The sequence below is a fragment of the Lutra lutra genome, chromosome 4 (assembly GCF_902655055.1).
Source record: "Lutra lutra chromosome 4, mLutLut1.2, whole genome shotgun sequence".
In the NCBI taxonomy this organism is placed as follows: domain Eukaryota; kingdom Metazoa; phylum Chordata; class Mammalia; order Carnivora; family Mustelidae; genus Lutra; species Lutra lutra.
In genome coordinates, this window is record NC_062281.1 from 67,572,339 (window position 1) to 67,598,883 (window position 26,545).

At 37.8% G+C, this 26,545-nt stretch overlaps 2 protein-coding genes, 1 long non-coding RNA gene and 1 other non-coding gene across 4 annotated transcripts in view; 2 read left to right on the top strand and 2 right to left on the bottom strand.

Moving 5' to 3' along the window:
• The window catches only part of CSPP1 (centrosome and spindle pole associated protein 1), a 281,804-nt gene extending 277,029 nt beyond the window's left edge, over window positions 1–4,775 (bottom strand). The window contains exon 1 of the mRNA XM_047725298.1: window positions 4,634–4,775. The gene's annotated coding sequence lies outside the window, so the exon portion shown is untranslated. The remainder of the gene's footprint in view (window positions 1–4,633) is intronic.
• A 23-nt stretch (window positions 4,776–4,798) lies between these two features.
• LOC125097569 (uncharacterized) lies at window positions 4,799–8,399 on the top strand. The gene is made up of 4 exons (XR_007126555.1): window positions 4,799–4,949; window positions 7,185–7,297; window positions 7,527–7,591; window positions 7,981–8,399. It is a non-coding gene; the product is annotated as an uncharacterized LOC125097569 (long non-coding RNA).
• LOC125099565 (small nucleolar RNA SNORD87) lies at window positions 7,367–7,454 on the top strand. Its single transcript, XR_007127275.1, has one exon. It is a non-coding gene; the product is annotated as a small nucleolar RNA SNORD87 (small nucleolar RNA).
• A 1,623-nt stretch (window positions 8,400–10,022) lies between the features above and the next one.
• MCMDC2 (minichromosome maintenance domain containing 2) overlaps window positions 10,023–26,545 on the bottom strand; it is a 33,324-nt gene continuing 16,801 nt past the window's right edge. The window contains 5 exon segments of the mRNA XM_047728720.1: window positions 10,023–10,412; window positions 15,741–15,850; window positions 20,767–20,909; window positions 24,260–24,439; window positions 25,136–25,302. Of these exon segments, the coding sequence (XP_047584676.1) occupies window positions 10,246–10,412; window positions 15,741–15,850; window positions 20,767–20,909; window positions 24,260–24,439; window positions 25,136–25,302 (767 nt within the window). The 3' untranslated portion in view covers window positions 10,023–10,245.

Consider the following 26,545-nt stretch of genomic DNA (forward strand, 5'->3'; position numbering starts at 1 on the left):
CTGGCAACCCTGTCTCTACACTGACTTTTTTTCTTAAGATTTTATTTATTTGACAGAGAGAGAGAATACAAAGAGGGGTGCAGCAGAGGGAGAGAGAGAAGCAGGCTCTCTGCTGAGCAAGGAGCCCTATGTAGGGCTCAATCCCAGGACCCCGGGACCCCAGGATTATGACCTGAGCCGAAGGCAGATGCTTAACTAACTGAGCCATCCAGACATCCCTCTACATTAACTTTCTTAAGTCCCTTTGAAGGTGATAGACTTGAAAGGGAAAGGGGAATTCTAAATCCCTGAAATCCCTTTACTATTAAGAGCAAAGTTTAAAGGAATAAACTTTAAGTTTTGCTGAGGAAAAGTAATCTCAAGAAATGACTTAAACTAAGTTTCCATTAGAAAGGAAGAACATATATAAAGGCTTCAATAGAAAAAGAGAACAAAGTGCACCTGGGTGGCTGGATGGGATTGAGCCCCACATCATTGCATGCAGGGAGCCTACTTCCCCATCTCTCTCTGCCTGCCTCTCTGCAAACTTGTGATCTCTCTCTCTAATAAATAAATAAAATTTTTTAAAAAGAGAGAGAGAAGAAAATGAAAGGTCAAAAGTCAGGTCTAGGTTCATTACCTGCTCCCACCCTCAGTGTGGGAGACGGTGAAGTAGGAAAACATGTGTTAGTTTGGAGGTGAGATGAGGTAGAAATGTAAATTGCGGCAATACCAGTACGTGCTTTTATCAAAAGAAGTAGGAACAGATATGAGGCAACCAAAAATTAATAAACAGTATAAAGAAACTGGAACATGTTTATATGCTGCTGGAATAGTCCTTTGGTAAAAGAGAGAGAGATGACACAGAAGAGAGAAGATACTTGAAGGAGCATCCTTGAGGAGGAGATAACCAAGAAGCTGGGACACATTGGGGAGCAACAACACAGATGGAGAAAGTGGGCACTAATGCATAGAGGGGTGCCCATTGGATGGGGATTTCCCAGCTGCTGGCTTCTCTTTGTTCAATGGAGAAGAAAAAATGTTCCGTTACCAATTTGCTTTCATCTTCAGATCTACCCCATATTACTACTCTGTGTTAGTGGACCTGACCCATATAAACATTTCCCTTTCGCCAAACACATAATGATAAGGTTTGTCAGCAATGGGTACTGAAGGGAGATTGCAGGAGGAGCTTCTCTTCCTGTTTCTGGTTTGCTCCTTTCAACAGGTTCTTACAGGGCACTGTGGCCAGCACCACATAGCACCTTCCTGTGGGTAGCTTTCCGCAGCCATCCAGAGGGCACCTTACTTCTCTACCATTCACTTAGCCGCAAAGTCTGGAGTGGGCTTGGAACACCAAATCTGTTCCTTGCTAGGCTGTCTCAGCTCAGAGAGTAGCAGCTTCAATATGTTATTTCCACATTCTTTAAAATTTTCTTTTTCTCTTAATAGATAATCCCTATAATCCCTTAACAGATAATTCTTTTTTTTTTAAGTTTTTAGTTATTTACTCATTTAAGTAACCTCCACATGCAACATGGGCTCAAACTCATGACCATGAGATCAAGAATCAAACACTCTTCCGACTGAGCCAGCCAGGCGTCCCTACAGTTAATTCTTTATGTTAAATTTTCCTGTTTCAATTACTTTGTGGTTTCTCTTTGTGGTCTCTTAAAGGGTTCTGACTTACCTAATAAGTTTCCTCCTAAGAATGGGGGGGAGGGGAAAGAGGACACTGGGGAGAAATGGGCTGAAAAAGTCTGGAAAAGGGGGTAAGTAAATTTGCCAGACAAAAGTAGGATTTCCATTCCACTGTTTGGATGTATTGTAATTTATTTTACCAGTCTCTGGATGTTTAGGTTCTTTAAAACACACACACACACACACACACACACACACACACACACACACAATGACACAATGTGGATGTAGATGGATACTCTATTAGTCTACCAATGCTTTTGGAGACATCTTTTATTTCCTTTCCTTTCTTTTCTTTTCCTTTTCTTTCTGTGTATTTATTTTTGACTGCTATGACTGCTGACTCTTTGAAAAGACTGCCAAAATAAACTGTTGGTAGAACAAAGTCAAGTCGGGCCCCTAGGTGGCTCAGTTGGTTAAGCGACTGCCTTTGGCTCAGATCATGATCCCAGTGTCCTGGGATCGAGCCCCACATCAGGCTCCCTGCTCAGTGGGGAGCTGGCTTCTCCCTCTGCCTGCTGCTCCCCTGCTTGTGCTCTCTCTCTGTCAAATGAATAAATAAAATCTTGAAAAAAAAAAAAAAGAACAAAGTCAAGTTCATTGCTTATCACAAAAACTTGTAAGGAGGGAGGGATAAGAGAAGTAAGGGAGACTACTGCCTTGACAGTCTTGATAGCATCTTAGAAAGGGGAGGGCAACAGCAGCAGAATATTTATGAGGTTTTTAAAAGTCTGGATTGGATAAGTTGTTTTTTTTTTTTTAAGATTATTTATTTGAGAGAGAGAACCTGTAGGGGGAGGGGCAAAAGGAGATAATCTCAGGCAGATGCCCTGCTAAGCACAGAGCCCACCACAGGATTCAATCTCACAACCCTGAGATCATGACTTGAGCCAAAATCAAGAGTCAAGGGGGCTTACTGGGTCAAAATTCATGAAATAATTTATATAGACATAGCTCTGAATCTTGGATAGGAACAGTCATTTGATGAGCCTGGTAGAGTGATCTGTGTCCTGAGAAGGGCATATTTATTCTCATGAGGAATAACTGAGCTCGTCTCTGGTTGGGGGAAGGGGAAGAGGACTTTCCAGAAGTTTGACTTAGGTAAAGTTTCTTAGACATAACAGCCAAAGCCAAATCCCTATAAGAAAAAAATTAAGGGGCTGCTGGGTGGCTCAGTCGTTAAGAATGTGCATTCGGCTCAGGTCGTGATCCCGGGGTCCTGGGACCAAGCCCTGCATGGGGCTCCCTGCTCAGTGGAGACTCTGCTTCTCTCTCTCCCTCTGCCTCTCCCCCTGCTTGTGCTCCCTCTCTCGCTGTATCTCTGTCAAATAAATGAATAAAATATTTTAAAAAATAATAATAAAGTTTTTCATCAAAATGAAACTTCTCTTTGAATGACACTATTAAAAGAATGACGAAAACAAGTTATAGACTGGGAGAAAATACTTGCAAATGATATCAGGTCGCAAATAAGCATTTTAAAAGATGCTCAATATTCTTCAGGGAAAGGCAAATTAAAAGCACAGTGAAATATCACTAGATACCTATTTGGATGTCTAAAGTAAAAATCAAGTGTTGACAAGCATGTGAAACAACCAGAACTCTCAAGCACTGCTGATGGGAGTGAGAAATACTACATTTTTCTTACAACATTAAACACACACCTATCACAAAATGCAGCTTCTAGGTATTTCTACTCCTAGGTATTTCTATTCCTAGCTATTTCCCAAGAGAAATAAAAGCACATGTCCATACAAAGTCTATATGAATATTCATAGCAGCTTTATTTGTAATAGCCAAACACTGAAACATCCAAATGTCCATCAATGGGTCTATGGATAAACAAATAGCGGTATATCCAAATACGGGAAAATTATTCAGCACTAAAAAGGGAATTAAGTGTTGTTACATACAATGGCATGGATGAGTTTCAAAATAATTATGCTAAATGAAAGAAGCCAACAAAAAAAGAGTACATGTAGGGGCACCTGGGCGTCTTAATCAGTTAAGCATCTGACTCTCCCTTTCGGCTCAGGTCATGATCTCCAGGTTATGGGATCCAGCGGGCCCCGCCCCCCCACCTTGGGCTCCATGATCCACAGGGAAACTGCTTGAGATTCTCTCTCTCCCTCTCTATCTGCCCCTTTCCCCCAGCTCTTCCTCACTCTCAAATAATTAATTAAAATAAATTTTTATTAAAATTCCCCTCTCCGTCTCTCTGCCCCTCCCCCTCCTCTAAAAATAGAGTACATAGTATACGATTGCATTTAAGCAAATTATAGAAAAATGCGAACTGATGTATAGTGAGAGAAAGAAAGTCAGTGGTTGTTTGGGGATGGGTTTTGCAGGAGGGGGTTGGAGGGCATGAAAGAGACATTATAAAGAAGCATGAGAAAATGTTTGGGGGTGATAAATATATTCTCTTTCTTTGCTGTTGTTGTTAAAGATTTTATTTATTTATTTATTTCCAGGGAGCGAATGAGAGAGAGAGATCCTTACTCTAAATTGGGATGTCCAATACCACCAGTTTTTTTTTTTTTCAAAGATTTTATTTATTTATTTGACAGACAGAGATTACAAGCAGGCAGAGAGTCAGAGAGAGGAGGAAGCAGGCTCCCCGCTGAGCAGAGAGCCCGATGCGGGGCTCGATCCCAGGACCCTGGGATCATGACCCGAGCTGAAGGCAGAGGCTTTAACCCACTGAGCCACCCAGGCGCCCCCAATACCACCAGTTTTTTACGCACCGAACTACGTGTGAGAGTAGAAGACTAAGCAAATATACTGTACTAGGAATGGGAGACCCTTCCATTCTGGAGCATTTTCCGCTCTCTTCGGCCCATTATAAACTGGGAGATTAAACATTTGCATGCTCAGTGAAATCGCTCTACGTGAAGTCCTCGTGAGCCCTGAAAGCCTCTACAGAGTTCCAAAAGTCCCCCCAGTATGAACTTACATTGTGGCATTTCACCGCAGGCGGAGATGCCAAACCTCTAGGCTCCGCCACACGTTTGGCCAGATGCTGGGGCCCCAAAACCGACTACCAACCCCAGCTCTCAGCTGGGGCTCCGGGGCCAGGCGAACGCCCCAGCCGATCCCCAAACAGGGGCGGGGCCAACACCGGAAGAGGCGGGGCCCGAAGCGCCGAAAGGGCGGCGGAAGAGCTGTGCTTTCTTTTCCGCGCGGCCACCGAAGGATGAGGGTGTGTGAGGCCCCGTTGGCCAAGCGGGCCGGGTGGCAGCGTCTGAGGGCCAGTCGCAGGGCTCTTCGAGGTGGGAGTCCTCGCGGTTTTAGTTCCTCCTGTTCCCTGCCGGGAACCTGATTCCGTGCTGGAAGCCATGCCTGCCTCGGGCCTTCTGACCTTTGGTGCCCGCGCCCAGGGCTTCTGACCCTTGCCGGAGCTCAGCGGAAAGGTCGGCCCGGGAGGCAGCCCCCGCCCCCCACCCCCGGCTAAGTGGACGCGGCTGGAGCTTACTTCCCGGTCGTTGGCTCTGTCGCATTTTTTGAGTAACCAGACGCGACTCTTAACCTGACCCTTCTCTTTTAGTAACCCTGGCTTCAACTGTTCTAACCTCAAGAATTAATAAAGCGTCTTCTCAGATTCAGGTCGTTCCGAGGTGGGTAGAGGGTACGGCGGGTAGGTTTAGTGCTCCCCTCGGCCCTTCTCCGGAGCCCTTTTGTATCTCCTGCAAAACCTTGTGTGCAGCCTAGACGGTTTTAAGGTCCGCTAAATGGGCTGCGTATTTACCCCTAGTAAGGGAGCATTTTGTAAAATCGGGAAGGGATTAGCTCCAGGAAGTTAGGACAACCTTTATTAAACTATACTTTGTGATTGGCATTTAAAATTGTTAACAGTTTAGGAACAGTTCTGGTAGGGATTTAGTACAGTTAAGTAGTCGCATTTGTGAGTCTTCCTTTCTAGATAGGCCAGAGACGTGGTATTGAAGTTGGAGAACAACACGTTCTGTATAGATCCCCGCCCCCGCCCCACAGGCCATAAATGCCTGCTCTATCTACCCTTAGATGTTTGCGTTTGTATAGAGATGTGTATTTCTGGACCTAAGAGGGAAGAAACCAGGTCAGCCGCTAGGAGACTGGAAAAATACTGCCAATTCAAAAACAAGGTATTAATGAATACTTCTTCTACGAGACTTGGTAAAATCCTGTGGTTTGTTGTTCCCTCTCCGAATACGTTGCTGACAAGGCAATTGTGATGGCTGCAAAATAGTTTAAATTTGGTATTAGTCATTATTTTGAGGCCTAAGGGGCTTGAATCCAATTTTTATTGATAAATATTGGGATTTTTAAAAAATTTTCAGTCTAATGTTTGGTAAAAATATTGATAATGTAGGTAATTCCTGAAGCATAATAAATACAGAGGGTACCAAACCATTAATTGTGATTTTACCAATAAAATAGCATCTCATTTCTTTCCCGTCCCATTCTCCTGCCTTCCATCCTGAGACGCCTGTTATCTGGCTTTTTTGTCGCTCTCCGCTTTTTGAGCTGAGTGGGACAGATAGTTTCATTCCAGATACGTTTATCTCTAAACATTCTTAGAGGCTACACAGATGGGATTATGCATGTAGTTGTCAGTAGTTTTCATGAATCTCATTACAGTGAAATTTTCCAGTTGGAATTATTCATAACTAATAGGTTGTGTTCCTAATATTGATTATGTGAAATTATTTCAGACTTGAAAATGATAAATTGTTTTGCAAGGTCCAGCATTTGCTCTGTCTTCATAAATCATTTCCAGTAGCTGTCTGGTTCAATGATTTATCCTCCTGGGGTGCTGTGGGATATGATCTGTGGTCCTGGCCATTCCCTTTGCACTGCCTAAGTGTGCTTTCAGGCAACCTGGGACTTAATTCCACAAGACTCTCCCAATAATGATGCCAACATAATGTATCTGCTGTAAAACTATATTAGATTTGCTATTGTGATGCTTTGGTTGGAGGTCTGCACACTTGTTTTTATATATCTAACCTTTAACCTGATTCATATCTCATCCTTGTCAAGCTCTGAGACAGAAAAGCAATGGCCAGGTACTCATTAGGACCATCATGTCTTAAAATCGATACTACCACAGTAAAGAACCATCATATGTATCCACCATTTTTCCTGTTCATGCTAATAAACCCATTTCCAGCTTGGAAAGATCATTTATAGAATTATTAGGGCCCGAACAGTCAAAAATACTAAAATGCTCAAATCATTATAGAGATTTTAAATTTGGGGTTTATCTGTTTTGACTATCAAAAAAAGAATTAAGCAGAAAATACTTTGCTCATTAGAGGTGTGTTAAACAAGAGAAAATTTTTCCACTATATGGAAAAATACGTGGTTTTTATTAAGTTAGTTGGGAGTCAGGAAGGTTGCAAATATTACTGCATTTATGGTTCCTGATAAGAAGGAAAAAAATCTTATTGGACCATTTTTACATATTAGATGCCAAACAAATGGATGCAAGTACAAATGAGAACTCAAAATACTTTAATTTCCAGGTGCAGCAGAGCCTATGAGGTGAAGATGAATGAAGGTCATCCTGATGTTTTCCAGAAACTGCTTACAGGATGGCTGTGATAAAACCACTAGGAGCACAACTGCACGTAATGAGGTACCAAATTTAGTGTTAATTGTGTGCTTTTTAATGTTTAATACATTTTTTACATAGGTTTAAATTAAAGCTGGCACAATGATGACTTAAATTACTTTTGCCGTTTACCCAGCTGAGGGTTTCTTTGAAGAAATAATTTTAAGACTGAGATGCCAGTAACCTATATTGTTGAGGTGAATTACACAATATAATGCAATTTTAATTAAAATGGGTGAAATGTTCTTTTCAGCGTATAGGTAGCTGCAGATGAATATTCAAGTCCAAAACTGTCATGGTTAAAATTCATTGCCTCAAGTAAGTAATTATGATTTGTCAATAATCACAGCTATTTAATAATTCAAAAGTATCTGAAACTCCAGTGGGCTAGTGCCATTTCCTGTTAAAATTGTCTGTGTATGGGGCGCCTGGGTGGCTCAGTGGGTTAGGCCGCTGCCTTCGGCTCAGGTCATGATATCAGGGTCCTGGGATCGAGTCCCACTTCGGGTTCTCTGCTCGGCAGAGATACTGCTTCCCTCTCGCTCTCTCTGCCTGCCTCTCCATCTACTTGTGATCTCTCTCTGTCAAATAAATAAATAAAATCTTTAAAAAAAAAAAATTGTGTATGTCAGATGTATGGTTTCTTTTTGATTCTTGATTTATGGAATGATTTTCACTATTGGTTTCTGATTTTTTTTTTTTTGTAGAGACATGCAGTTGAAAGGAGAAATGAAGAATTGGTCAAGAAGACATGAAACAGATAATAAAATTAATATTTTATTTAACATTGATCACCTCACAATAAATGATGTAGAAAAAATACTCTTTGAGTACTTGTAATTACTGGTCAGTAATGCCTGTTACTTTTTAAATATCTCTAAACTGCTCCATTTTCATAATCACTAGTCAGACTTGTTTTTAACATCCTTTAAGGATACTGTGTTCTTGTCAATAACTAGCTCATTTGTGGATGATTCCCTTTGAGAAGGCAGTCACCCAGGGAGACATTCTAGTACCTCCAGTTCTCCTGCCCTTTCTTGCCTTAGGGGATTTCAGCAAACTAGATAACCATAAGGTTTCCTCCAGAACCTGCTATTATACCTAAAAAACAAGTATTTTGGAATCGCCTTATGACCTGTGGAATTTGTTTAAAATTTAAATCTTATTGTTTTTACCTTTGAATAAAAAAGTAACCCTGGGGTAGGTAGTGCAGTTAGTTGGGCATCTGACTCTTGGTTTCTTCTCAGGTTGTGAGATAAAACCCAGCATCAGGCTCTGCACTGAGCATGGAGTATGCTTAGGCTCTCCTCTCCCTCTGCTCCCCCTCCCTCATTCTCGCTCATGAGTAAATCTCAATAATAAAATTTAAAAAAAAAAATTGCTCTGAAAAAAATAATTCTGATCCATTACTAAAACAAATAATGTTACATTACAGAAAATAGTGATTGGACGACTGTCCAGTCTGTCCAGTACTTGAGGATTTACAAGAATTCTAAAAATAGGGACTGCCTGGGTGGCTCAGTCGGTTAAGTGTTTGCCTTTGGCTCAGATCATGATTTCAGGGTCTTGAGATTGAGTCCCACATTGGGCTCTCTACTAAGCGGGGAGTCTGCTTCTCCCTCTCACGCCCCTTTTATGCTTGTTCTCAAATAAGTAAATAGAAGTTTCCAAAAAAATTCTAAAACAATTCCTAACTGGAGGTTTAGGTAAATCTTGCTTTTCCCCTCTTGAGTCCCACAGTATATAATGACCTGCCTTTATCCAAGTTACAATTTCAATATGGCAAGTCAAACAGTACAAAACCTGTATAGCAAAAAAGATGCCACAAAATAAGGTCTTAACTAGAATTACAGAACTTCAATATGTAAATTGTTTTTGAAAACTAGCTTTTTCTAAACAGGAGTATCTGTGACTAGTGTATATTCACTATTTTTGAATGATTTGTCAAAGGTCCATAGAAAAACCTGTCCCATCTTTATGGTTAAAAAGCTCCATGAGGTACCAGTTTCTAAAGAATCAGCATGGTAGTATCTGGGTGAAATTTTGGCAATTTTGTAATGACATTTTCCTTTCAGTAAGATTTATTTATTTTATATGTATTTTTAAATTTTATTTTATAATTTCTCTTAAGCTTTGAAAAATGAGAAGGATTTGGGGATTTTACAAGTTAAGCATATTTTCTCGGTCTTACTCTCCCCAATCCACCCCTGCCCCACCTTTCAGAGTAGATCTTTTCCCTCCAAAAACAAAGGGTTTGCAGATTGGTTTCTTTGCCTTTTGGTACCTTTCCTGTAACCAATTAGGTTTAAAGAGCCAATTCTTGCCCTTTGATTTAAATTACTTTTTCATTTAACCTGGCTTAAAAAATGGGGAATATCCAAGCTTTCCCTTATTCTATAATTAGGGCTTCCAAAATGATATAATGGACATAACAGTATATAATACAGTATGAAATCTTAAATTTGAGGCTTCTATTTATAGAAATTGCTCTTGTCCAGTTCACAGGTGCATGAAAAATGGTTTAAAATGACTTGTAGGTAAATATTTTTTTTTTTTAATATTTTATTTATTCATTTGACAGAAAGAGAGAGAGAGATTACATGTAGGCAGAGGCAGGCAGAGAGAGGAGGAAGCAGGCTCACCGCTGAGCTGAGAGCCCGATGCGGGCCTCGATCCCAGGACCCTGAGATCATGACCTGAGCTGAAGGCAGAGGCTTAACCCACTGAGCCACCCAGGTGCCCGGTAAATATTTTCATTTACAGTGTTGTTGCCATCTTGTGACAAATAGAGGGAACTACATAAAAGTGATTTTTTTAACATTGCTTGGTTTGTAAGTTTTTCATATTGAGACCATATTTCATACATTTAGGATAGCATTCTAATGTATTATTATACATAGTATTACCTGAAGCATTACTTCAAAATCACACTTTTATACTGCTTAAATATGAAGAAAATATCCTCAGATTGGCTATTCATCGCTAGTGAAAAGAGCTGTCCCAGGTCCATATGTGGTAATAAACTGTTGGAGCTGCTGTTGGCACTGAGTCAGATAGATGTCCCTTTGCTCTAAATACTCTTCATTATACAATTCAAATGGAAATACTGCATTTGGAGCAACACAAAATACAGCGGCCCCTAAGTAAAGAAGGAAAAAAAAGTGTTAATGAGAATTTCTTCAAATGCTAAATGTTTTTCAACAAAATAGTATGTTTTAAAACTAAGTTCTGACCTATTTAATAGAATATTTCAATAATCATTTAAAGCCGACCTGTTTTTGAGACTCATGAGATAGTTTCAGTACATGCACAAACTTACCAGTGCCAAGAAGAAATAACGTTGATTACATTTTAAAGTTCAGAAACTACAGAAATTTGTTATTTGTTGATGTAGTCATTACAGTTTTGAACCTGAGTAGCGATGTGAGGAGGTGGAAGAAGTAGGGAGAGAAGGTATTAGAAGGTATGGAAACACTTTGATAAAGGTTAAATGGATTAAATGGATGACTGAGGATAAAGACATCATTGTATGTTTTTCAGTTATTTAAAACCATTGACATAAAGGCAGACATCAGCCTATGGAATAGAATATAAAGCCTGAAAATAACCCCTCAAATATATGGTTAGATGATTTTTTATATGGGCCAAGACCAATGGGGAAAGGACAGTTTCCAACAAATGGTACTGGGAAAACAATATCCACATAAAAAAGAATGAAGTTGGTCCCTTACCTTATAGCAGACTAAAACATAAGAACTAAAAAAACAAAAAATTGGGGAAATGCTTCTTGACAATGGATTTGGCAGTGATTTCCTGAATACAACATTACAAGCACAGGGAACAAGAAGAAACTGGTAAATCAGACTACTTCAAAATAAAAAACTTGTGCATCAAACATTATAATCAACAGAGTGAAAAGGCAACCCATGGAATAGGAGAAAATATTTGAGAATCATATCTAATAGGGGATCTACAACTCAACAAGAATAAAACAACCCAATTCAGAAATGGGCAAAAGAGAAACAGACATTCTTCCAAAAAAGATATACAATTAGCCAATAAGCAACATGAAAAGATGGTCAACATCACTTTAGGAAAATGCTGAGATACTGCCTCACACCCATAAGGATGGCCACTACACAAAAAAAAAAAAAAAAAAAAGCAAATAAGTTTGTGAAGAAAAGCAAATGAAATGTTGGCAAAGTCCTTGTGCACTGTTGGTGGGAATGTAAAATGTACAACCCTATGGAAAACAGTATGGTGTTTTATCCAAAAAATTACTATATGATCCAGTGATTTCATTTATGGGTATATACCCAAAAGATTTGAAACCAAGGTCTCAAAGAGGTAAGTGTATACTCAGGTTAATAGCATTATTCACAATAGCCAAAGGTAAAAGCAATCTAAGGTCCATTGTTGAATGAATGGATAAAGAAAATGCGTGTGTGTGTGTATATACATACATACATATACACATACACTAGAATATTCAATCTTGAACAAGAAAGAAATTCTAATGCATGCTACAACATGGATAAACCTTGAGGACATTACACTAAGTGAAGCAAGCAGGACAAAATAGGACAAACACATGATTCCACTTATATGAGGTACATAGAGAAGTCAAATTTATAAAAATAGGAAGAATGGTGGTTGCCAGGGCCTGGTGGAGGGGGAGATTGGGGAGTTATTGTTTATTGGATACAGAGTTTCAGTTAGGGTAAATGAAAAGGTTATAGAGAAGGATGGTATCAACAGTGTGAATGTACTTAATACCACTGAACTGTATACTTAAAAATGGTTAAGATAGTAAATGTTAGATATTTTTTACCACAATTTAAAAGAAAAAAAGAACTGGCTGTTACTGTAGGAATTAAGCTCTTAAATTCTGTTTCATTATTGATTCATTGAATGAACATGGAACAGTGAATAGTCACACTGTGGCCAGATGTAGAGTGGGTAGCCAAGCAGAGAGTGTCACTTTTCCTAGAGCCTTCTGTCATCAATTAACAATTATATAGCCTCAGATTTCTGTAGCCTCAGACTTCTGTGACTGTTCCCTTTACTACTTCCTTTATATTACCTGAATCTTTGCTGTCCCTTGAGACACTGCTTTCTTCCCCGTGGCTGTCTCAGATGAAGCTGCTTTTTCTCAAAACACCTCATACCTTACTATCACAAGACAGAGACAGTGCCCAACTTGCTGCCCCTCTGTAGCAAGACCAGATCATTCTCAACCCTGCTTTTCTCTTTCTTTCCTCTAATGTCTAGTGCCACCTGGCTTTATTACCCTTTCTCTTCCATGGTAAAGTCATCAACCAGTTCTCAGCACAAGGCTCATAATCTCCTCTCTTCCCTAATGCTTGCCTTTCCATGATTTCCATGTGAATTATTTCTTTAACTTCAGACCTCCCAGTCTTGACCTTTTCCCTTCTACCTCCACTATGCATAGGAAGGTCACAGGAAACTGATCACCAAAAACTTACTTCAAAACCATTAGTTCAGATGTCCCGCTTCCCTGCACTACCTTTTATACTTCCAGCTTCCAGGTCTTTTATCTCCAAGGCCTCTAATCAGCTTTCTTCAATTCACTCCTCTTATTTATTTATTTATTTAAAAAAATTTTTTTAAAATATTTTATTTATTTGTTTATCAGAGAGAGCACAAGCAGGTAGAGTGGCAGGCAGAGGCAGAGAGAGAGAAGCAGGCTCCCTGCAGAGCAAGGAGCCCAACGCAGGACTCAATCTCAGGACCCTGGGATCATGACCTGAGCTGAAGGCAGCACCTTAGCCAACTGAGCCAACGTGTCCCTCACTTCCTTCTTTTTTAAAGGAAGAATCTCTGCCAAGCCAGTCCCCCAACTTCTTTGCCCCTCTACAATACTCTGTCACACTCAAATATTAAAACCTCAACTCTGCACGAGCACATTTGCTTTATGCTTACACTTGGGCTGCTAGGCAGAAAATCACCTAATTGGCATTTCTTGGTTTCACTTTAAATGAACCACAGAAACGTCAGCTGGATGGGAACTTGCACTGCCAGACAACCCTGCTGGGTTTGTCTAGCACAACTGTCCCCCACAACATGACTATTATATTCCATTCTTCTCTCCTCAAACATTTTGTTTTAGCTGATGACCTTGTGTAGAGTATATGACCAAATCTACAGAACTAATTCTGTATCCATTTGTCTTCCTCCTATCAAATGAACTGTCTTTTCTATTAGAGGCCAATTCTTTCACATGTGCTGTGGATCCCATCCTCTCTCACCTTTTTAAGGATTTTACTCCCTTGATCTTCCCCCAGTTCTGTAGTGTCATTTGTTTACTCCCTATTTATTGCACATCATAAGATCTACTTATTCTTTTTTTTTTTTTTAAGATTTTATTTATTTGTTTGACAGGGATCACAAGCAGGCAGAGAGGCAGGCAGAGAGAGAGAGAGGGGAAAGCAGGCTCCCTATTGAGCAGAGATCCGGATGCAAGACTTGATTCTAGGACCCTGAGATCATGACCTGAGCTGAAGGCAAAGGCTTTAGCCCACTGAGCCACCCAGGCGCCCCAGATCTATTTATTCTTAAAAAAAACCCCAAAAAACAAACAAACAAAAAAACCAACTAGGGCACCTGGGTGGCTTAGTCGTTAAGCATCTGCCTTTGACTCAGGTCATGATCCTGGGGTACTGGGATTGAGTCCCACATCGGGGTTCCTGCTCAGCAGGGAGTCTGCTTCTCCTTCTCCCTTTGCTGCTCTTTCTCTCCCCCTCTCTCTGTCAAATAAATAAATAAATAAATAAATAAAATCTTTAAAAAAAAATTATCCTTTCTTGGACCACACATCCTTCTCTGGATAATACCCTATTTTTCTTCCTCATCTTTAGAGTCAAACATCTCAAAATTGTCTGTGTGTATCCCACCCAAATCCCACTCCACTGAAGTAGCTCTGATCACAGACACTCTACCCCCTAGATTGCCAAATCTAATCTTCTATAACTACACTTCTTTCTATATTTTAGCTGCTACTTCTCAGTGTCCTTTGTTAGTTCCTCCTAACTCAACCCCATTTCTAAATATTGAAATTCTTCAAGGGCAGTCCTTGGAGTTCTTAGTATAATCTCTTTCTAGGTGATTTCAAGTGATTTCATCCATTCCATGGCTACGAGTGCCATCTCTATGCTGATGGTTCCCAAATTAAATTTCTAAATTAGAATTCTCATCTAAACTCCAGATTCTTGTATGTCTATTGGTACCTATGTAGGATGCCTCAAACTTGTAACTATCATTTGGTTTTTCTCCCTACCCTTCTTCTCCTTTTTTCCTAGACTTGGTAAATGGCACCATGATTCACTCAGTTGCTCAAGGCAGAAGTTTGGGAGATTTCCTTAATTCTTCCCTCTACCCTCTGTCCCAGCTTCTAAATCTAGTTCATGAGTACAATCTATTAGTTTCTGTATCCAAAAAATATTTTTATATCATTCCTCTTACTTAGGGCTGGTTGGGAACCAATATTTTACTCTCTTAGTACATAAAATTAATTCAGGATGATAATTAACTTTTTATGGAGATCACAGACCTATAAGATATACTTCATAAAACTTACTATTCATTTCTCTAAGCAAAAACGTATAAAGCACATACACATAAAAATTTTTATAGAATTTAGAGATTCACGAGCCCCTAGAACTCTCTAAGTATTCATGAATTTCAGGTTAAGAATGCTTGATTTAGATAATTATAGAACAAAGTTCTAATGTTCTAAGGAATCTCTGCAAAAAGTTATTATCATATAAACTGAATTTAAAGCAAATTTAAGCACTGAACATACATACACAGAAAAGCCAATGTTAATACATACTTTAATTCCTAAGGTTGGAACCAAAGTTTGGTTTCAAGGATGGTTATATTTTATCAAAATTAATGTCTCATCCAATTCAACAAAGACCTTTGTGAGAATAACTCTCTTTACTCTTACCCTAAGAGCCCTTTAATGTTTTTATTAGCAAAACCATAATAAGCTCAAATTAATTTCAAATAATTAAATGCTATAGTCACAGGGTTAGTATAGCTAGCAATTCAGAAAGGTGGTGATGCCAGATGATCACATTTTCTTTAGCTATGTGCTAAATGTCCCATTGAGGGGGACTGCTTGACAATTAAATGTTACATGCTATTTTAAAAGGAAGATGAATTCAAAATCACCTCCTGTGTTGTATTAAGTGCATGTTTTTACAGAATTCTGAAAGCGTTGCAAAAGTTCAAATATCCAAGCAATCATACACAATAAGCAACTTAACAGATGATACTACCTATAAACAATTAGTAAGTGTTCAAATTCAAACAGGCCTTATCTGATAAAAATTTATTATTCTTTAAAATAATATTTAAAATACATATAACATTTTATTTTAACAGACTAAGAATATTTAAATATAATTATTTATAGTGACCATTAACAAATTTAATAGATTACCATATTTCAGTGTGAGAGATGTTTCAAATAATAGGGCTGCAATCAGTGCATCTTCTTTAAGCACTTTACTCCTTAAGTTCAGTCGAGCATGGGCTTCAGCTAGGGAAACTCTGAAAAAGAAAATAGATGCTAATCAAAATATGTTGATATTATAAAGATAATATATATTTTGGCAGGAACAAACCAAGACATATGTGTACATAAACCATACTTTAAAGATTAGCTTATTTTTACTTTAAAAAAATTTAGTTTCTTTTCAAAGCATGTTTTTCCTACTAAGTTCAATAGACTATTCCAGAAAAAGCAAATATCCTGACTTGTTATCAAAGACTTGGTTTCCAACCTGACTTATCTTCATTTTTATTATTCTACACCCTTTTCCCCAAGTTCTGTTCAGATAAATACACAGTTGGGAAAATTAACCTAACTAAATATCTCTTATAGATATCTTTGGTGTTTTCTTCCAGTTCTTCATCTATTTAAAGACCTCATAGAATCTTGAAATTTTAGTTTTGGAAGAGACCTCAAAGTTGGACTCCTATTAGATAATTCAATTTTCTCTACAATATCTCAGGCTTCTTATTGTCTAGTCTCTTCTGAACTTTTCCTAGGGCTCACTAGGAATCCAGTCCTTTATCTTTTATTTTTAAATTAATCTGTGATTACCTAAAAAATTTCCCTCAAGCTCTCATTAGGTATATGTAATGTATTTGATGATCGCTGAGCTTGGAAATCAGAAAACATGGGCTAAGTCTTTAGAATTTTCTAGCTGTGTGACTTCATATATATCATTTACTTTCTGGAATTTTTTTGAAGCTCAGGTATAAAATGGGAACAATAGTAATTCACAGTTATTATAATTTCAAATATAGCACTTGAAAATTTTGGGACTCACCCACAAAGATTATATAAATTAAAGCTGAAATTGGTTTCACTGAAATTTCTATCCATTGGTCCCTAGTTTTATTTTCTGCGATTATAAAACAAACCTAATACTTCTTAAATATGACAGCTCTTCAAATATTCAAAGACAACTTTCCTATTTGCCCTATGTTTTCTTTTCTCTAAGATAAAATATTCCTAGCTCTTTTACTGTGTTGTAAGATGTAATTTTCAGGCCCTTCACTATTCTGGCTACTTTCCTCATGACCAGATTTGGCTAATATTCTTTTTCAGTATAGTACTACAGGTGTGATTTAACCAGCAATGCAGAGGTGAGGCAGAACTAGCATTTTTTTTTTACTCTAGATACTATATTCTATTACACAACCTGAATTCAAAGTATTATTAACAGCCATATTACATTGTTTACCCATATTAAACATAACAAGAATGAAATCTCAAGTCTTTTTCATATTAAGACATCAACCATGGGGCGCCTGGGTGTCTCAGTGGGTTAAGCCTCTGCCTTTAGCGCAGGTCATGATCTCAGGGTCCTGGGATTGAGCCCTGCATCAGATTCTCTGCTCAGCAGGGAGTATGCTTTCCCCTCTCTCTCTCTCTGCCTGCCCCTCTGCCTACTTGTGATCTCTGTCTGTCAAATGAATAAAAGCTTTAAAAAAAAGAAAAAAGACATCAACCTTTTCTTATCCATTCATATTTGGTTAGACCAAGATCATCATTTGAGTCTATGGAGATCTCTCCAGAGTTGTTTATTTTCAGATCTGACTATCATGTTCCTGATGTCCTCACCTAAGCTCCTCCTAAAAGTGTTGACCACAACAGAATATGTATAAGACCCTTCAGGGAAAGAGAAGAGAGTACTATTCAGCTCTACTCCAGAAAAGCAAGGATGGTGTTATTAGGTACCTGTTTAAAGAAGCAGGAGAAAAATTTAAAGTTTAGGACTCTTCTGAGTTCATTTACTTTGCTATTTCATAAACCCCATCTCCAACTCTAGTGTTTATTTCTACAATGGGAAGAAGTGGAGTTATTACATTGAATTTAACTCTGCTTTATTTTTGTACCAATATAGTCAAATGTAAACTGAGGCTATATGAGTTTAAAGAAATATCTTTTTGCTACAGAGGGAAAAAATGAGACAATAGGATTTTCAAGATTTTGAGTATTTAAGTACTGATTTGAGTATTTTATTTTCTTTTTTAAAAAAAATTTTTTTGGAGGCGCCTGGGTGGCTCAGATGCTTAGGCGTATGCCTTTGGCCCAGGTCATGATCTTCAGGTCCTGCGATCAAGTCCCATGTCAGGCTCCCACCCAGCTCAGCAGGGAGCCTGTTTCTCCCTCTCTCTCTTTCTGTCCCCCTGCTTGTGCTCCCTCTCTCTATCAAGTGAATAAATAAAATCTTTAAAAAAGGAACCCCTTTAAAATTAATTAATTAAAGTAAAAATAATTTTTTTAGGTAGGCTCCATGCCCAATGTGGGGCTTGAACTCGTGACCCCAAGATCAAGAGTTGCATCGTTCACCAACTAAGCCAGCAAGGCACCCCTGATTTGAGTATTTTAAATATTCCTTCAGAAAATGGCAAACATGGGCGCCTGGGTGGCTCAGTGGGTTAAGCCGCTGCCTTCGGCTCAGGTCATGATCTCAGAGTCCTGGGATCGAGTCCCGCGTCGGGCTCTCTGCTCAGCAGGGAGCCTGCTTCCTCCTCTCTCTCTCTCTGCCTACTTGTGATCTCTGTCTGTCAAATAAATAAATAAAATCTTTAAAAAAAAAAAAAAAAAAAAAAAAAAAAAGAAAATGGCAAACATTACAAAATTCCATTCACCATTTTAAAACATGACAGCTGATGTCTACCTTCTCTTATTTTCAGGAATTTTTTCTGCTCTATGAAGATAAATATACAGCTAGGAAAGTTAATTAAACATATTTATCTCTTGTAGACCTATATCTGACATTTCCTGCCAGTCCTTCACTTATTTTATATTGCAGTTATAACAAGATATTTATTTATTTATTTAATGGATTATTCTACTCCTGGTCCTACTTCATGATTTGTTTGAAATTACACATTAATTTATAGCAAATGACATAATGGTTTATCAATAGGGGACTGTTTAAATTATGGTACAGCCACACTGGAACACAGTACAGAATAATGTAATTCCTTATGTTCTGATAGTATTATAATACAATATGTAAATCATTCATGATTCCATTTGGGCAAAAGGAAAATATCTATCTCTGTACTCATACAGAGCTATATGAATATAGAGATAGATATTTACATATCTATTCATATAGATAGATTTTTATATTTAGATCTTTCTCAACTTATAATGGGTTTACATCCCAATAAACCCACTGTAAACTAAAAATATCATGTCAAAAATGCATTTAATACACCTAGCCTACCAAACATCGCTTACCCTAGACATTCTGAAAACACTTACATTAGCCTACAATTGGGTAAAATCATCTAAACAAAGCTAATTTTTTTTTTTTAAGATTTTATTTATTTATTTGACAGAGAGATCACAAGCAGGCAGAGAGGCAGACAGAGAGAGAGGAGGAAGCAGGCTCCCTGCTGAGCAGAGAGCCCGATGCGGGGCTCGATCCCAGGACTCTGAGATCATGACCCGAGCCAAAGGCAGCGGCCTAACCCACTGAGCCACCCAGGCGCCCCTAAACAAAGCTAATTTTATAATGAAATGTTGACTATCTCACATAATTTACTGAATACTGCACTGAAAGTGAACCAAAGAGTGGCTGTAAGGATATAGAATGGTTGTTTGTGTACCATTTGTTTACCCTTTTAATCTCGTAGCAGACTAAGAACTGCAGCCCAACTGTCGTTGCCCAGTAGGAGAGAGTATCCTACTGCATATTGCTAGCTGGGAAAAAGACAGAAATTCTAAATTCAAAGTATGATTTCTATTGAATGTGTACATTTCACACCACTTTCACACACAACTATGAAGCTGAAAAATCATAGGACCATCTTAAGTCAGCAACCATCTATACATATAATATGTTTAAGTAACATATTCATCTAAAATATGTAACATATTCAAATAATATATGTATTTAATATACATCATATATTTAAATTACATATGTTTGTACCTGCTAGTATTTGAATGGATAATTTTTGGAAGAACACAAAAAACTGTTAACAGTGATTATCTCTCTAGAGATTGGGACAGCAATGGGTAGAGTTAGCTGGACACCGTACTCATTATTTCGGACTTTTCTTTTACTGTGTCCATACTTTACTTTTATAAAAATTAGTTTTTTAAAATGATTTCTTAGGGTGCCTGGGTGGCTCACTGGGTTAAAGCCTCTGCCTTTGGCTCAGAGGCTCATCAGGCGGGGCTCTCTGCTCAGCAGGGAACCTGCTTCCTCCTCTCTGCCTGCCTCCCTGCCTTCTTGTGATTTCTGTCAAATAAATAAATAAAATCTTTAAAAAATAAAACAAAATAAAATGACTTCTCTAAGAACAATAATAGATGAGTCTTTTAAAGTATTTAAAAGTACAGGGAGCAATGTACTTAAAACAAATTTTTTCAGAGTGCCTGGGTGGCTCAGTTGGTTAAGCAGCTGCTTTTGGCTAAGGTCATGATTCCAGGGTCCTGGGATGGAGCCCCGGAGCCCCGCACTGGGCTTCCTGCTCAGCAGAGAGCCTGCTTCTCCCTCTCCCTCTGCCTGCCACTCTGCCTACTTGTGCTCCCTCGCGCTCTCTCTCTCTCTGTCAAATAAATAAATAAAAAAGTTAAAAAAATAAAAATAAAAAGAATTTTTTCTAGGCTCAACTAAAAAGTACCTGAACATAAAAAAGCCACATTTTAAAAAACAATCATTTGCGTTTGAAATCAGTGTACTTAAACCCAGTCCATACAGATATTCCAATTAAAAAATACTTTCATGAAAATAAGTATTGGGCATTCACATGATGTAACCGTATAACAAAAGGAATTGTTATATCACCTTAAAACCTTTTGAAATAAGGTAAATTATAAACCAAACAACTAGCAATCAAAGAAAGAAAGAAAGAAGTACAACATAAATAAATTAAACACGCCATTTAAAAGTCAATACTGGTTTTAAAATTTTAGATTGAATACCTACAAGTATTTTAATGCAGAAGCTGACAGTTTTGATCCACTTATAGAATCTGTTCTGATCCTTCGACTTGCTAGATAATAGCCATGAATCATTCTTTCTGCCTCCAAACTGAATTCTACATTCAAATTCTTCGCAAAAGCCAGCAGCTAAATTAAAAGTGTGAAAAATTCAAACTTAAGAAAAAAGAAATTTCCAAACTTTATTATAAAATCTATATTACAAATATCCAAAGTTTGTATATTTTATTTACATCAAAGTTGGTTAAATATCTGGGGCTATCCCCAAAGTCACTGAGCATTTAAAATCATAGTCTTGTAAATACTGTTAAAGTTTAGCCAGAATAATCTCTTTCTCCCTCTTAGCGCAGAAATGTTCTGTGCAATGTATGTCAATGAGGATCAGGTCTTTGCTTCCAGTGGAATAAAAGGCTCACTTAGATCCTTTCAGTGGGAGAGGCTTCCCCCAGCAGCTCATTTCCCTTTGAATAGCTTTAATTCTTTGACAATTTTTTTCCTTAAAACTTTCTCTCATGGGCCCTAGAGCTACCTGCCCTCCCTCCAGCTGAACACTACTATGTGGGAGGCATTGTATTAACCACTTTGAAGGTGGACTTTCCAGGACAGAACAAGCCCTCAACATAATGATTACCACTGTCTTCTCTGAGCTTTTTGCCTTTTTTTCCTGAGGATTCCCAGTCCCTTAAATCCTTAATCCGTGACATAATTTTCAGACTTTTCACCATCCTGTTTGTTTTCTGCTTTTTCAACGCAGAATCAAAAGGAAAATTTAATCATATTAAGGTTACTATTAACCATAATATTATATTTTATTTTTTATTATTATTTTTTTAAGATTTTATTTATTTATTTGACAGAGAGAAATCACAAGTAAGCAGAGAGGCAGGCAGAGAGAGAGGAGGAAGCAGGCTCCCTGCTGAGCAGAAAGCCCGATGTGGGGCTCGAACCCAGGACCTGGGATCATGACCTGAGCCGAAGGCAGCGGCCTAACCCACTGAGCCACCCAGGCGCCCCAACCATAATATTATATTTTAAATACAACTTTTTAAAGGATCTAGATATGTCCTGTATTGATATGTTCTGTCTTCTTTATTCTCCTTATACTTCACAGTTCCCTCTAGACCTTCAGAACTGGATAATAATATTATTAATAATATCAGTAGCTCTCTCTAGCTTTCACCCCATGGAGTCGCAGAAATGTGCCAGCTGTCTCTCCCTTCAGGAAAGGATTTGCTCCCAGCTCCTGGGAGTACTGTCAGCATTGGCCTCCAGGTGTCAGCCTCTTTAGGGAATGCCTCAGGACAGCCCATATCAAATGACTGAGGTAGAAGTGGGGCAAGTGCTACCAAAAAAGTCTATTTCTGTCCAAAGCAAAGAAATCCCTGGTGGATCTCTTTACCTCCAGAGCTCAGTGTAGGTTTATCCTTGGGCCTGCGTCCCAGCTTGACTCCTTTCTCTGCCCAATCCTGCTTCCTCCTCCCTTCCACAGGTATTAATAGAAGAGCTAGAAGAGCACTCCTGAGTAAACAATGACACTCTAAACTCATCTCAGTTAGCCTCCTGGAGAGCCCAGGCTGTGACACACTCCACCCAATCTGTTTCGTATAATGGACAGATTTATCTTTTGGAGACATCATTTTTGCTCTTTCACAGGCTTAGTAAAGTCCAACTGTTCTCTACAGTCTGATGAATCAACTATAATTTTTTTTTTTTTTTGCCTGAGCTTTATGGCTTATTGTAAATTTGCCAAATCCTAATCCCAATGACTCTAATTTTTGTTCCAGTCAACTAAGTCTTCTCAGTTTTCCAGGTATATTCATTTCTACTTTTGTCTTTGCTCCTTTTTTCATTCCTGTTTAAAATGTCCATCCTTCCTGTCTTCTAACTCTTACTTTTTCTTAAGGATCAACTAAAGTCTCACTTCCTTGAGTCTTCCCAACTCTTGCATTCTACTTGACATCTTCCTTCCTGAATTCCTAAAATACTTAGAGTACTTAGAGTTAGCACCACCCAGTTTAGCACTTAAACTGTCTCCTAATGGTTTCTTGTATCTTGTTTTTATATCATTTAAATGACAAACTATTTAAAGATTTATTTTTCTGTGAGAATATAAAAGAACAGAAGTAGGCTCATAAGTATAAAGTATTCAGTAAAGACTTAATTAAAAAGCCCAAGGGGTTTTTGTTTGTTTTTCAGAGAAAAACTGGGCAAAAATTTCTCTGGTCATTAGTATGTCTATATATTTAGCACACAAATTCCTAGAGACTAACTACCTTTTTCTTATATATTAAAACAAACAGGGGTGCCTGGGTGGCTCAGTCTGTTGAGCATCCGACTCTTGGTTTTGGTTCAGGTCATGACCTCAGGGCTGTCAGATGGAGCCCCATCCCATGTTGGGCTCTGTGTTGGTCATGGAGCCTCTTGATTCTGTCTTGGGGCACCTGGGTGGTGCAGTCAGTTAAGTATCTGCCTTTGGCTCAGGGTCCTGATCTCAGGGTCCCGGGATCAAGCCCCACATCAGGTGCTCTGCTCGGTAGGGACCCTGCTTCTCCCTCTCCTTCTGCCTGCTGTTCCCCCTGCTTGTGCTTTCTCTTTCTCTCTGTCAAATAAATAAATAAAATCTTAAAAAAAAAAAAAAAAGTTCTCTCTCTCCCTCTGCCCCCTCCCAAATATAAGTAAATAAATAAAACAAACAAAAATACCTAATGTATCATAAATATTATTTTTCTGTTTTAAGCTATGTGAATAAACAATGCTCATAATTCAGTTTTAAGACCGCCTCAGTTTTCCTTTTACCCATGCAATCTGCCTACAAGGAAGGCAGGTGAGAAAAAAAATTCTAATGACTCATCGATTCCCATTCCCCGTATTCCCTGCCCTTTATCTATCCTATCTAGGTACTTTAACTCTACAGTGACCAGAATTCTGAATAGTTAATATTAAAAGAGCATCACTTGTAAATACTTGTGTTCCTTTAATAGCTATAAAAATCATTGCTAATTTACATCATCTACTCTCAGGTTCTCTGAACATGCTGCACATGTTTTCACGGCAGGACACTGAAATGGGTTAGTGAGTTATGACAGGTATTCTCTAAAGTCAGAACTCCGAAGGCATTTATATAAAGTAAATCCCTTTGAATAGTCTGTAAAATGAAAATAACTATATACCTATACAGCCTCTCATCATAATTTCCCATGGAAAGATTCTATTGGGTTTTCTTTTTATTAAGATTTTTAAAGCTATTTGGACAGTAGTACAAACAATTAACTCAACATTTTAATATTTATTGTCCTTAAACAGTTTTTTATTTAATTATAGTCCTAAATATTTTCTATACAAAGTCCTTAAAGTATTTAAAAGCTGAAAGGGACTTGGAATAAAAGAAATCTAAATAAAGAAAACTGCTCAATTGAGTTCTATTTCAATTGAGAAACATTAGCACAAGTATGCTTGGTACTCATTTCTTCTGCTTGTACCTTTTCAAAATCTTCAGTTGTGAACTTCTTAGAAGCTACATAAAGCTGCCCTTCAGGATCAATGGCTTTCTTTAAAGTATGTTGCACAGTAGAAAGAAGTGGAGAGCAAGGAGATGATTCATTGCACTTAATCAATAATCCAAATGCCTCTAGAAGATTTGCTGGAATCAAACTGCAATCCTACACCAAATGAAAATGTAAAAGACAAACATTAAACTCTAGCATTTCCACAAACACTTTAGAAATAATTATAAATTAAATACTGTTTATAATTATTTAAATTATTAACATATTTATATTATTATATTTTATTAATATGTAACTATTTTTTATTTTAGTATTTGTTATTATTGTTATTTAAAGTGATTCCTGAGTAGCATGGGAAATTAATATGACCAAGTTTTTTTTTAAAGATTTTATTTACTTATTTGAGAGAGAGAGTGTGAGAGAAAGCATGAGAGGGGAGAAGGTCAGAGGGAGAAGCAGACTCCCTGTGGAGCTGGGAGCCCTAGGCAGGACTCCATCCTATGACTTTGGGATCATGACCTGAGCCAAAGGCAATCTCTTAACCAACTGAACCACCCAGGCACCCTTAATATGACCAAGTTTTTGAATGCTCTTTATTATTTTCTTACACGTGATTCATTAAAGCCTACTCTACTGCCTATTCAAATAATAATTTCTAGTAAACAGACACCTGCTTTGCATGACTAAAAAAATGAAAATTTTCAAACAATCATATCATTATTTAGTTCTACTCTCTGATTAAAGATAGACGTGGGTTAATAACAAAACATTAAGAACAATGAAAAATTGAGATTAAAATCTAGTTAAATTCCCTGAACATTCTAAAAATAAAATATACATATACCTTACCATCTGACCAATTAGAGTGTTTGTTTTCTGCATATTTTTCCTTGAAGATGAATCCATATCAATAAAAGACCAAAAACTGCACTGAACTGGAAAAGTCATTTGTTGATTAACATCATCCCCAAACTTCTTTCCTGGGATATATACTGTGATGTTTCTGCTTTCCACAACTAAGTCAAAAGACATTACCCATTTATTATTTAGTTCATTTAGGCCTATATATCTACAAATTAATAACAAATATTATTATATAGAATTTTACACTCTAAATGTTGGACAGTAAAGACACAAGTAAATTCGGTTGTTTTGCAAGATGTGGTTAAATTAGAGAATCTGCCATAAAAAGAACAAGACAAGAAAAATATTTGCGTGTTTATGTGTCCCATGACTTGATGAGAACAACAGTCTAAGCCATGTAGCTGGAATTATGGTCAGTATCTGGGTGAAATAGGTAGAGTGTTGAAAGACGGGTCATATAGGTTATGCTTACAAGGGGGTTCTGAAATTAAGCAATGTTCTTTTATGTGGAAAAAATAAAGCAGGACTTGTATGTAAGAGTGAAAGAGCATAAGACTGAGAGAAAATATAAACTACAATGACTTAGGGAAAATACATCTCAAATCCAACATGTTGAAAACCAAATTCATCATTCTCTTCCTCAAATGACTTTGTGTGGATTACTCACAATTAGGGATATCACCATCCAACTACTTAAAACCCAAATTAAAATGTAGAAGCAACATAATCTCCTTTCTATCCTTCCTTCACCCCTTGTAATCATTCAATCTATGGATTCAATCCAATTCCTAGGATTCTATCTTCCAAACAGTTCTCAAATTAGTCTTCTCCTCATTCATGATAACAGAGTCTTCTGTTTATATTTATCTTTCTTTTGGGTCATAAGGTAAATACGTATTTTTAACTCTACAGAAACTGCCGGAGCAGTTTTCAAAATGGTTGTACTATGTTATATTCTCATCAACAATATATAGGAATTCCCGTTTTTCCACATCCTTGATAATATTTGTTGTCAATCTTTTTAATTTTTGCTATTCCAGTAAGCCAAGGCCAGCTACTTAGTATGTGGGCCCAGTGTAGTCTAAAAATCCGGGCTCCTTAATCAAACACAAGGGAAAAGCTTCTGTTAAGTATAATAATATATAAAGCTTTTTCCTTTAAAAATATTTTATTAGTTATTAAATGTGACAGGACTGATGTGGAAAAATTAGAATCTTCATCCTTTACTGGTGGGAATGTAAAATTGCATAGCCACTGTGGAAAACAGTTTGGTGGTTCCTCATTAGGTTAAACATAGAATTAACTTATGATCCAGCAATTCCACTTCTAGGTATACACCCAAGAGTTGAAAGTAGGGACTCAAACAGATACCTGGACTCCAATGTTCAGAGCAAC